The sequence below is a fragment of the Amaranthus tricolor genome, chromosome 13 (genome assembly GCF_026212465.1).
Source record: "Amaranthus tricolor cultivar Red isolate AtriRed21 chromosome 13, ASM2621246v1, whole genome shotgun sequence".
In the NCBI taxonomy this organism is placed as follows: Eukaryota; Viridiplantae; Streptophyta; class Magnoliopsida; order Caryophyllales; family Amaranthaceae; genus Amaranthus; species Amaranthus tricolor.
In genome coordinates, this window is record NC_080059.1 from 4,297,783 (window position 1) to 4,310,303 (window position 12,521).

The 12,521-nt window shown below is 29.5% G+C and overlaps 1 protein-coding gene across 1 annotated transcript; it reads left to right on the forward strand.

Annotated features, from left to right (window-relative positions):
- The first annotated feature begins 681 nt into the window (after positions 1–681).
- LOC130797537 (putative pentatricopeptide repeat-containing protein At1g74580) lies at positions 682–3,802 on the forward strand. Its single transcript, XM_057660140.1, has one exon. The coding sequence runs from the start codon at positions 1,228–1,230 to the stop codon at positions 3,532–3,534; it is 2,307 nt and encodes a 768-aa protein (XP_057516123.1). The 5' UTR covers positions 682–1,227; the 3' UTR covers positions 3,535–3,802.
- The last annotated feature ends 8,719 nt before the right edge of the window (positions 3,803–12,521 follow it).

Genomic DNA, 12,521 nt, shown 5'->3' on the forward strand with positions numbered 1-12,521 from the left:
GTACTGACATTGATAAGAAGTCCAGTTTAATTTAACATTCATGTAATTATTCTCCATTGGAACGCAAATAAGTCGTCAAATGTACTCTTCATCCACATGACAAACACATTTCTATGGTAAATCTATTAAGGGTTGAGGTAGGGCATCATATACTCTTCGATCGGTTCTTTTATCGAGTACATATTATTTGCTACATTGTGATGTTAATTCTGGTGTTTCTTTTTATAGCATCGTCGTCTTCCCATACCAAATCTGGTTCCTCCAAATATTTAACCATTATACATAAAATTGTGACTTTACTTTATTGGGGACAACACTTATAAATTCAAGTAGTTCTTAATAGTGACGAAAATATACGACTCATAATAGGCATTGGAATGTCGTTAGATAACAAACTCATGCATATCCTGATGATGACCATTCTTATAGTTATGACAAACTAATCAATCAAATTGATTTTAGACCAGTTATTTTTGACCCAACGTATTATAAATTTATTATTATTTTATTTTAATCGCTATAAAATTGTTTAAAATCTTAAAATTTAAATACAACTTTTTTTAAATTATATTGAATCAAAAACAACTTTTTAAAAGTTATAATCAAGCAACATTAAGTCAACTAATAAAAAAAATGATAAGAAATAATCATCTACTACCCCAACTCCTAGTACTTCGACACACGGTTATGAGGGGTAAAAAGAGCAGAGAATAAGAACAAAAGAAATTATTGGTGATTAAGGCTAGAACAGCATGTCTAACGTCTTTCTTCATATTCTCGACCTGCTACTGTAACTCCCAATTTCTTGTTCTAGTTGATCAACATCCCAGCAAAAAAGGCCATTAATTTGCTTTAATTTGGTTAGTTTCTTGTATTAGTATATCTAATCGCTGTGACTATTTTTCTAAGTTCATTCTAACTCAATTTCCATCCCAATTCCCTATCTGCTCACCGCTTTTATACCCAACAATCCATTAATCTTGGGTTAACTGTTCTTTTATTAGTACCTAAATGTATGAGTAAGAATTAAAAATTTTCTGGGTTTTTTGTCACATTGGATTTTTTCTGATTACAGAGAGTGGTTTTTTCTTTTCATAATCATGCCTACTAACTGTTCGATGAAATTACAGTAGTATTATTCTGTCCATTTTTATGATAAGGTGGAAAGAGTATTGCTTTAAATTTGAGGAAAGAGGATGGGAAAGTTAGTTTCATAGTTTTTCTGGAATGAGTAGGCCTTTGCTAGCCAAACATGTAGCTGCAGTAATCAAACATCAGAAAGATCCTTTAAAGGCGCTAGAAACTTTTAATTCAGTTAAAAATGAGGATGGTTTTAAGCATAATTTGGTGACGTATAAATGTATAATAGATAAGCTTGGTTCTCATGGGAAATTTGAAGATATGGAGTTGTTGCTATCGGATATGCGAACAGACATTGATAGTAGTATTGTTGAGGGTGTTTACATTAGTGCCATGAAGAACTATGGAAAGAAAGGGAAAGTTCAAGAGGCAGTTGATGTTTTTGAGAGGATGGATTTTTATAACTGCGAACCGTCTGTCATGTCTTATAATGCAATCATGAATATTCTGGTTGAGCATGGTTACTTCAGTCAAGCACATAAAGTATATTTGAGGTTGAAACATAAAGGGATTAATCCTGATGTATACTCCTTTACAATCAGGATTAAACTTTTTTGTAGAACAGGGAGATTAAATGCTGCGTTGAGGCTTCTTCAGAATATGCCCTCTCATGGTTGTGATGTCAATGCAGTTGCTTATTGTACTCTTATAAGTGGTCTTTATGAAGGGTCATATAGAGTTGAAGGGTCTAAGTTGTTCTGTCAGATGCTTAGTCTTGGAATTTGTCCCGATATAACTACCTTTAACAAGTTAATTCATGTACTCTGCAGGAAGGGGTATGTTGAAGAAAGTCTTAAGCTTTTTAGTAAAGTTTTTAAGAGGGGAATTTCACCTAATTTGTTTACATTCAATATCTTCATTGAAGGCTTTTGTGAAGGGAAATCCGTCAGTGAAGCTGCTGGTTTACTTGATAGCATTATAATTGAAGGTTTTACTCCTGATGTGGTGACATACAACTTACTGATCCGTGGCCTTTGTAAGAATTTGGAGGTTGTTGAGGCTGAAAACTACCTGAATCGAATGATAAATAAAGGGTTTGATCCAGATGCGTTTACGTACAACTCTATTATTGATGCGTACTGTAAACTAGGCATGGTACAAAGCGCAGAGATGGTAGTCCATAATGCAGCATTTAGAGGATTTAAACCTGATGCTTTTACATATTGCTCTTTAATTGATGGTTTATGCAAGAATGGTGAAGTTGAGAGGGCCATGTCTTTATTTGACGCTGCAGAAAAGAAAGGATTTAAAGCCAACATTATTCTTTACAACACCTTAATCAAAGGCTTATCCCAACAAGGGCTGATTCTTGAGGCCTTACAGCTGATCAATGACATGGAAAGAAATGGTTGTTCGCCCAATATATGGGCATATAATACGGTTATAAATGGACTATGCAAAATGGGTTGTTTGTCTGATGCCAATACGCTAGTGGATGATGCGATATCAAGAGGATGTTTCCCCGACATTTTCACCTTTAATACATTAATTGATGGTTATTGCAAACAGATGAAGTTAGATACGGCTATTGAACTCGTAGATAAAATGTGGGATCATGGTGTAACTCCTGACGTGATCACATATAATACTCTCTTGGATGGTCTTTGCAAGACCGCAAAGTTTGAAGCGATTATGGGAACTTTTGAAACAATGGTTGAGAAAGGGTGCACTCCGAACCTTATTACTTACAATATACTTCTAGACAGTTTCTGCAAGGCCCAAAAGCTAGATAAAGCTTTCGACTTGTTGGCGGAGATGAAATGCAAGGGTTTGACACTAGATCTTATTGTTATTAGCACATTGATAAATGGTTTTTGCAAGACGGGTGATTTAGACGGAGCTTATCAGCTGTTCAGAAAGACCTATGAAGAATATGGAATATCAAACACGACAGCAACATATAATATTATGATCAATGCATTTGGCGAAAAACTGAATATGGACATGGCTCAGAGGCTTTTCAATGAGATGCTTGAGAACGGTTGCCCACCAGACAGTGATACATATCGCATATTAATAGATGGGTATTGCAAAATGGGCAACGATGATGCAGGCTATGATTTTCTCATGGAGAAGACTGGAAGAGGGTTCAAGCCGTCACTAGCAACTTGCGGAAGAGTACTAAATTCTCTTTGCTGTAAACAAAAGGTTGATAAAGCTGTTGGAATCATCCACATGATGGTGCACGAAGGTATTGTTCCAGAAGTCGTGGAGGGTATTTTCAATGCTACCAAAAGGGAGATGGCGGCACCAAAGATTGTTGTCGAGGACTTGCTGAAAAGGAGTTATATAACTTATTATACATATGAAATCTTGTATGATGGTGTTCGTGACAAAAAGCTCCTAAGAAAAAGCTCGAGTGACAAATCGTGTTCCTCAGTGCAGAAGTTATGAACAGATGTGTCACTCCAAAGACATCAGCTGGTTATTTCATAACAAAGAGTAGCATTAGAGACTATTTGTGGGCAGTCTTACGGAGCAGAGATACACAATATGTTGGGCAATGCACAAGCATCCTTTTTTGTGTCTTGAATCTGTTCTTAAAGGGTCTTTGGTTAACATCCTTCAATTTATCGCCCTCGTTGTGTCGTTAATTTTTGTTGACTTTGTGTGTCATTCGTACTCAAAATATTGTGATCCAAACCGGAGGAGTAGCTGAACATATAGGCGTGTCTGGTAGTTGGCTTTTACATTAGCTTTTTGGTTGATTTTTGGCTTTTGGCTTATTAGTTGGTCAACAGCCAAAAAAAGTATTTGGTAAACGCCTAAACGGCTTTTAAGCCAACTGAAAGCTGGCTTTTAAGCCAAAATAAAAAAGCTACTTCAGTTATGGCTTGTGGACCTATTTTTTTCTCTAATAAAGGGCCAATGCCTAAATTTACCAAACATCTCCATAAATAGATGATACTTTAGCTAGCTTAAAGCCAACAAAAACAGCCAACATTTTTATCTGATCAAACAAGCAAACTAAAAAGCTAACAGCCAACAATCAATTGCCAAACATCTCGTACAATTTTGAAGTGGCTTCCAAAGCAAAGGGAGCTGTTAAAATGATAGTGAAGGCTTGGTTAAAGCACTTCATCTGTCTCTAGTAAGGGCCTTTTGAAAGCGAATCTTTAATATTATTCGATTGCTATTATTAATTTCAACAATTCAATTTGGATTATTATTTATATAATTCTTTGTTCTAGTCATATTAGTTTAGTGCTACTACTTAATAGAAAGAAATTCTTAAAAAGTAATGTTGAGAATAATCCTTCAATTTGCTCATCAATATTCCAGAATCCTTATTGATTGTTTTAAGCCATATTCGACTTATAACTCAAAAAAAAAATAAAAAAAATTGGTTTATGTTTCAAGTAGTGTTTTTTAATAATCACAATAATTAATTGAAATCGACAATTATTTTAGTTGAAGCAAATACCGTTTATTAAAGTTTTGAGTTTCATTCTTAGCTAGTCCTGCTTTATCTCTATTCTCTGCTTATCTTTTAATCATTAAAAAAAACTCCCATTATTACCTTTTGTTTTCATTTTGCATTTAAAGGTAAATTATTAATGTTTCTATAATGAATTTTTTATTTTCATCATACAAGATTGTAGTTATTATATACAAAAACCTTTTTTACCCATTGGATTCATTCCATCACATTGAATATTGCTAAAATTTATGTTAGTGCCTTAATAGTCTTACATATTCTACACTTACAGTTAAAATCTACATAAAATATTTTTAATGTCTATCTTATCATATTTTTTATTTCAAAGATTCTATATATCTTTAAATCCACGTGAACGTAATATTTATTGTACTCTAACCGCCAAGTCATGCCTAGACCTGGGAAATGTTCTATCAATTGGGTTTCGGGCCGGATCAGTTTCGGTTAGATCAGTTTCAGGTCCGAGCACTTCGAATTTCGAGTGGGTTCGGATTGACCCAATAGGTTACCATTTTATTTTTTCGTGGGTTACTTACAAAAATTTGTGAGATTTCTTAATTTATATCGAATTCGAAAATAGATAAAAAAAAATTTCCAAAATTATTTTTACTATCTATCCTAGCCAAATATCATGATAAAATAGCAACAAAATATTTAGACAACCAAATAATAACAATTCATCATACAAAAACATTAAAAAAGTATAAAATGCATTAAAGTACAAAAAAGATATCCAAATGACTCAAACATGATACGACAATTTAAATATTAAGAGTACAAAACTAAAGAATATGTTAAATAAAGGAACATTAGTTTTTTTGTCGCCCAAATGAAAAAGTTTTATCTCTTTTTTAACAATTACACATCTCAACAGGTCCAACTTGACCATGACCCGATCAACCCATTTATAAACAGGCTTTTCAAGTTCTGGTTAAAATTTCCGAGTTTCAACCCTTTATGTATATCTAATTTTAGATTAATTTTTAAATCGGATTTATTTTACAACCCTTTTTTTTTGGATTTTTGAGTCAGAATTAGAGGTGTTCGCTCGGTTGATCGGGTCGGTTTCGGACGGGTGTTATTCGGTTCGGTTGCATTTCGGATCGGTTATTTTTCGGCTCTGTGTTACAACGGGTCACACTCGGGTGGAGTCGGTTAGTTACGGTTCGGTTAGAGATCGGTTATTCAAGCTATCGGGTTAGCATCAGTTCGGTGTCGGTTGAAGTTCATGTCGAGTGTCAATCGGTCTCGGGTTGTCATCGATTACTAATTGGTTCGGTTTTTCGGGTACAGATCGGGTTCGAGCTTTATTTTTCGAGTAGTTATCGGTTACGGATAACTATTGATCGGGTCAATATCGAAATAAGTTAATAGTCAGGTTTTTAATTAATGTATGCTCATTTACTTACAAAAAATAATTACCGATTGTTTTATCAGATATAGCAGGCAGATCAATTTATTTCAATTAGTTTATATATATATATATATATATATATATATATATATATATATATATATATATATATATATATATATATATATATATATATATATATATATATATATATATATATATATATTGCAATCTCTTCTGTATAGAACTTGTGTTCTTTCTTTTTCCGTATTATTAGAAACTGAAATTGGACTAAATTTGCTAAAATTAGGTGAAAATTTGATTCGAATTTATAACAGTTCGATTTACAATCGGTTCGGGTTTGTATCAGTTCGGGTTAAAAACAGTTCGATTAATAATCGATCGGGTTTGTATCAGTTCGGGTTAAAAACAGTTCGATCTTAATCGGTTTTAGTCAGGTTACATTCGTTTACGTGCATAATTCGGGTCGGATTTGACTCGGGTCGATCACTGTTCAGTTCGGGTAACATCGGTTAAGGTTTATATGTCGGTTATAAAATTCGGTTGCAGTTCGAGTTCGATTTTGCCCTTTTCGGTTATCAAACGGTTCGAGTGAAGTATCGGTTCGGGTAATTGCGGTTCGGTAAACCTAAAAACTTACATTTTTTCGGGTGGATAATTTTCGATTTCGGGTCGGGTTTGTTTTCAACAGCTCTAGTCAGAATTAATTTTTTCAGGCCCTACCCTATACGTTACGGGTACGCTGTTAGACTTTAAGAAAGATTTACGAAAAAATGGGGTCAAATGTAGGATAGGACTCCATCAATTGAAGGGGCCTAATTGTTATCTACCCACTAGCTTTAAGTTTTAACTTGTTCAAGGACTCCGCAAAAAGAGTGGAAAATTGAGTGCAGTTAGTCAACTTGTTGGTGATTCACTTAAAAGTTTTATGGCACATGTTTTTAGGTGACTTTATAACACCCCAAAATCTTTGGTTCATATTGAGTATTGACTACTTCCTGTTGACAAAGGATTAATCGTACTACTCGTATCTTTTAATATTATTTATACAGTTTAAATAATATATAAATTTTTGCTCATAATTTCATTATTGAAATTTCTTAGCAACGAAGAGAATATTTACAAGTTTTATTTGTTGATTTATCTTGATATGCTCATGTCCCTAACATCTTTTATAAGTACAAAATTTGAGCAAATAAAAATATTAAAGTGAATAAAAGTGTGAATTATAGAAAGTCAAAGAAATTTGTAATTAATTACTCTATATTTTCAAAATAGAAATTTAGCAAAACATATGAGACATACTAAAGATGATACTTGGATAATAATTACAATTAAATAATCTCAACTATAAATTATTCAATAATAATTATGAGAATCGAAATCAATAGTTGAGATTATTTTAAGAAAATACGCCTCAAACTTGAAATTATTATGAAATATGGATAACTAATACTCCAGTTAAGATTATTTTAAGCGAATATACAATAGTTGGAATTATTATTAATTTTTGTCAAATTTCTCATAAAAACATATATAAAGAATTAACAATATGATCCTAAATATTTAAACAGATTTAATAAGGCTGCAGTTGAATATGGTTTTATTATAAAATAGTATAGAATTTAGTGCAATGCATAAATTTATTAGTATGAAAATAGAGGTATATTAAAATATAAATCTAAAAATAATGCACGTATATATTATTGTGATTAAATTTATCGAATACATAAATTTTGTAAAACAAAAATTAAATAATAATTTAATAAAAAATTATTTATTGAATACATCACTTTTCATTCAATTAAATATATCAAATTCTAAGTTAGGCATATAGAATTGCTATAAATAAATTATACATAAATACTTTAACTGATTTAGCTTTAATTTTAAAGAAATCAAATTCTAAATTAAGTAAATATTGTCATCTAATCAACTATCATCCACAAAAATAATTTCATTTTTTAAAGGCTCTCCTAAGAATGACATTTGTCATTTTTCAACATTTTTATTAGTATGTATGATATGATATGATTAAAGTAAAAATTAAATACTGATTTTTTTAAAATTATTTTTCGAATACATCACTTATACATTCAATTAAATATATCAAATTCTAGTTAGGCATATATAATTGCCATAAATAAATTATATAACTAGCTTAGCTCCAATTTTTAAAAAAATCAGGATCTAATTGGATATATATTGTCATATGTAATAACATATCATCCACTAAAGTAATATCATTTGTCAAGGCTCTCCTAAAAATAATATTTGTCATTTTTTAACATTTTTATTAGTATATATGAAATGATATATGATTGGTCATTGATAATCATTTAAGATTTGTCAAATTTTGTTTATTAAATAGTGTATGTGAAAACTTAATATGTGCAATTATTATAGTAGTACGTCGGTAGTCAAAAAGATGTGATTCTATTGACAAAATATTCTGAAAAAATCTATTTCTAAAAATCATTATTTATTAATTATAAAGTGAAAAGAAAAATCTATGCCAAAACTTAAGAATAAGATGGAGAAAGGCATAAGCATGCCGTGGAAATAAACGTGAATAAGAAAATATGATATAAAACTTCTTTAGTAGGTGAAGACTGGCATCATGGTATCAACGAAGCTCTCATGTTTCCAATTGAATCAATTCTATGGTCTTGGAAAATGTAGAGCCGTCCCCCAAATTAAACTGAAAATGAGTTAGTAGAAATACTTTTTCCAAGAGGAAACTTTATTGAGCAATTTTTGTATATACCAAATCATTCCAAGCATTCAAATGAGATTCAGATTTAAAAAAAAAAAAAAAACTTATATGATGCGGTTCTATACTAACCTCACGTTATATTCTAAACAAATAAATAACATCTTTTTATTATAAATACTATATGTATAATATTTTAGATTTATATAATAACCCAAACGACTATTCTTGTGAGATATCTTTTTTTAGAAGACGTATAACCTTAAAATAAGGAGTCCATATTCTCATAATGTATATTAATTAGGCCAATTTAAATATGTGGCGTGTCTCATAGTGAGATTGCCTCATTCAATAATTTGTGTAAATAAAATATTTTACCCAATATGAAAAAAAATATCGACAATATAATAAAAGAAAAAATCTTTATCCACAAATGTAAACTTATATATAATTATAAACTTATATGTCTAAAGAAAAACCGCATATTTTTTATCTTACCACTCACCATGGTCTTTTTTAAATGTAAACTTATATATAATTATATTGGGCCACGAGAAGAATGTTGTTTTGTTCGTCGGAGGGGTCATAATTAACTTGTCAATTAAGTCATTAAATCTATGTCAAATTTTGTTTTAATTTGTTGATTGAACTCCACTACTATCATCGTCTTTTACCATTATATGCAACGTTTACGGTTGTGATTGCTTTAATGCATTCAATAAAAAGTAACTAGATAATAAATCCTCATTCTCTAGATTTTTATTTTTGAGTAAAAAAAAATTACTCTTTGATTTGTATTGTAAAAATAAGACATATATTAAATCAACCGCGGTAGAGTTGTTCAAAATAAATCCGATGATCTGATATTTACCCGACCTTGTAATCGAACCCGACTTGATCTGAATTCAAAATAAATTTAAAATAATGTAAAATTCAATGTGAATACAAAACCCGATTTTAAACCGACTCGAAACACTTGACTCAAATTTAACCCAATATAAAATCATTGTAATCTGTAAGTAATATAATTAATATGCATTTATATCTATCCAAATCAAGTATAGTTTTCAAGTAGAATATACATATATATTTTCATTCGTTTTATTAGCTACTTTGATGAAAATACTATTTCATACTTTATGTAAAGAGCTTTGTAGTACTTAATTATATTGCCATGTATCAATCACGATGTATATTATATAGGAGTATTAATGTACTCTCCTTAAGTTTTGTTCTTGTATCTATATTTGTGGCCTGATTTAGTCCATAACTTGAGCATAATTATCACTCATCATACTTTCTTAATCATCATTAATTTGTTGATAAGGATATTCTAATTAATAAAATTAAATATTTACAAACAAATGAAGAATATTATCATTTTATTTAGTATTTATCTAATAATTAAATTTATTGCTAGCCATAATGAATACAAACTCAAGTATATATTTTAATTTATCTATTATTTTGATGGGAGGAGACTTGCATTGTGGATGTGGAGGACTATTGGATTTGTTAAACTCATAAGATGGAGCACATATAGTCTTATCATCTTATGTATAACCCTCAAAATTTTCTACCTCATTGTGACCTTTTTTTGTCCCTTTATTGAGCTAATTAATTTTAATTTTCAATAAAAATTTTGTTTTTACTAAATGTAATTTTTCCCCACATTTCAGAGCTGATTTTAACAAATTAAACTCAATAAATATTATTATTATTTTCTAAGTCAGTTTTAAATATTTAACTTTTGCATCATTTTTTCATTTAAAAATCCTTTTTAAAGGTTACAAATTAAAGGGTTGATTCAAATTTACTTACACTTAAAACCTAAAACATTTAACTCAATTTCCAACTATACTATATCTAAAATTGAAAAAAAAAATATAGCAATAAATAATTAAAATTTAAGAGTATATTCTAACTTTCAACTCAAAAAAAAAAATTATATTTTAACTGTTGTATTATTTTCTTTATGTCCATGTAGATGTTTTTTTCTCATACTTATATCGATACAGCTAAGGTTTGGTCATTGGTGTCTACGGCTACTCCCTCTATCCCAAATGAAATTCTAACATTTTAATTTGTTTTATTGACTTTATAATATTTTTTATTTTATGTAATATCCTCACTTTTCTTTAATTCTTATCCATCAGCATCACATAAATTGTTAATTGCCTCGTAAATCACAAATCCCAATTTTAGGCTATATTTGAATCAATTTGAGTGAATCGCAAAGTTAAAAAGCAAACTAACTAAGAATTGTATTTCACTATTATACACATATTTTCTCTGACTTTTAATCCTACTCATACAATTTAATGGTTCTTATTAATTTCTTAATACTGCAATATGTAAGGAACAGCTAGAGGGATTAGTAGTTAATGGAGTGATGAAGTGATTATAACATTGTGGTTAATAAGCATGCATTGAAAAGGATGGAATAAGTGATATTGGGCACATGACAACAAGAAAGCCAAGACAGCATTATTATGGCACATATACTAATTAACTTACAAATGTTGTCTTTTAATTAAGTATATGAAGAATCTTTTATACCAACTCAACTTTCACTAATTGCAACTTTATCTAGTTTGATTAGCATCAAATTATGATAATGTTTTATAGATAAGACCTTGTAATCACACAAAGAATCTAAGATTAATTAGCTTAATCCATTGTCACACTCAACTCTTAACGGTCAAGATATATGCTGCATGATATGATTTGGTGGAAAACTATATTAACCCAATTATAAAAAGATAACAAATATTCCCTCTGCCTTACTCTCATTTTTCTATTTGTTTTTTTTAAAATATTATTCAGCAATCACTTTTAATTTAATTTGTGCTTTAATCTATAATTAAATTAAAAAAAAAGGGTTAAAAAAGTTATTTTAGAGCTTGTTTGCAACGTTTTCACTAATTTGCATAAGAATTTCAACTTCCTAGAAAATGTCAAAATGAATTGTGTTTAACAATTAACATTGAAAGTTAAAACTTGAAAGGAAATTAATTCCTACCATGCAACTTGTCGAAATTTAATCATCGATAGCTCTTGCTAACTAGAAATTCTTATGTTAATTGTAATTTTTACGGTGCTAATAAACGCTATAACTTCATAGTAACTTTATGAGTGAAATTATTTCTTAGAAAAAAAAATATTAATTTCAATATCAAACGGTTCCTTAGTCGAGTCATGGAAGAAAAATATTTCCAAGGAAAAATATCACTCCACCACCACTTTTTTCAAAAGTCACCAATATTATTATAAACTTAATTGATTTTTTAGTTGATAAATAAATTATGAAATAACAGCGAATTTAATTTTAATTTATCAAATAAAAACAAAAGGTAAACTAATTAAAGTGATTTGATAAATATGTGTGAAATGAAAAAATAAGACAAATAAAAAGAACAAGAGAAAGTACATATCTATGTAAAGAGACTTCACCTAGGTTTTCCTTATATAAAACTAATGTACAACACTGAAAAAATGTAGCTTTAGCTGCTTTACCATTAAATTTACTTAAATACGTTATAATATTATTGACGTTAAAATTTTAGATTTTAAAAAATGACTTGATAAAAAAATAAATTAAACAACCTAATGATAAATTCTATAAAAGTTTGCTTTTAAATCCTACCATTACATCTAACAAACAAAATGAAATATAAATTAATCGAACTTCAATATTAATTGAGTCAAAGATTTTTAATAAATACTTACATAAATAATTATCAATTTGTAACAAAATATAGTTTTAACAAGCCATTTTTATTAAACATTATATCTAAATTCAAATAAGTTCTCTATAGTAAGCAAAGCAAATGACTAAAATCTGATATGTAAAT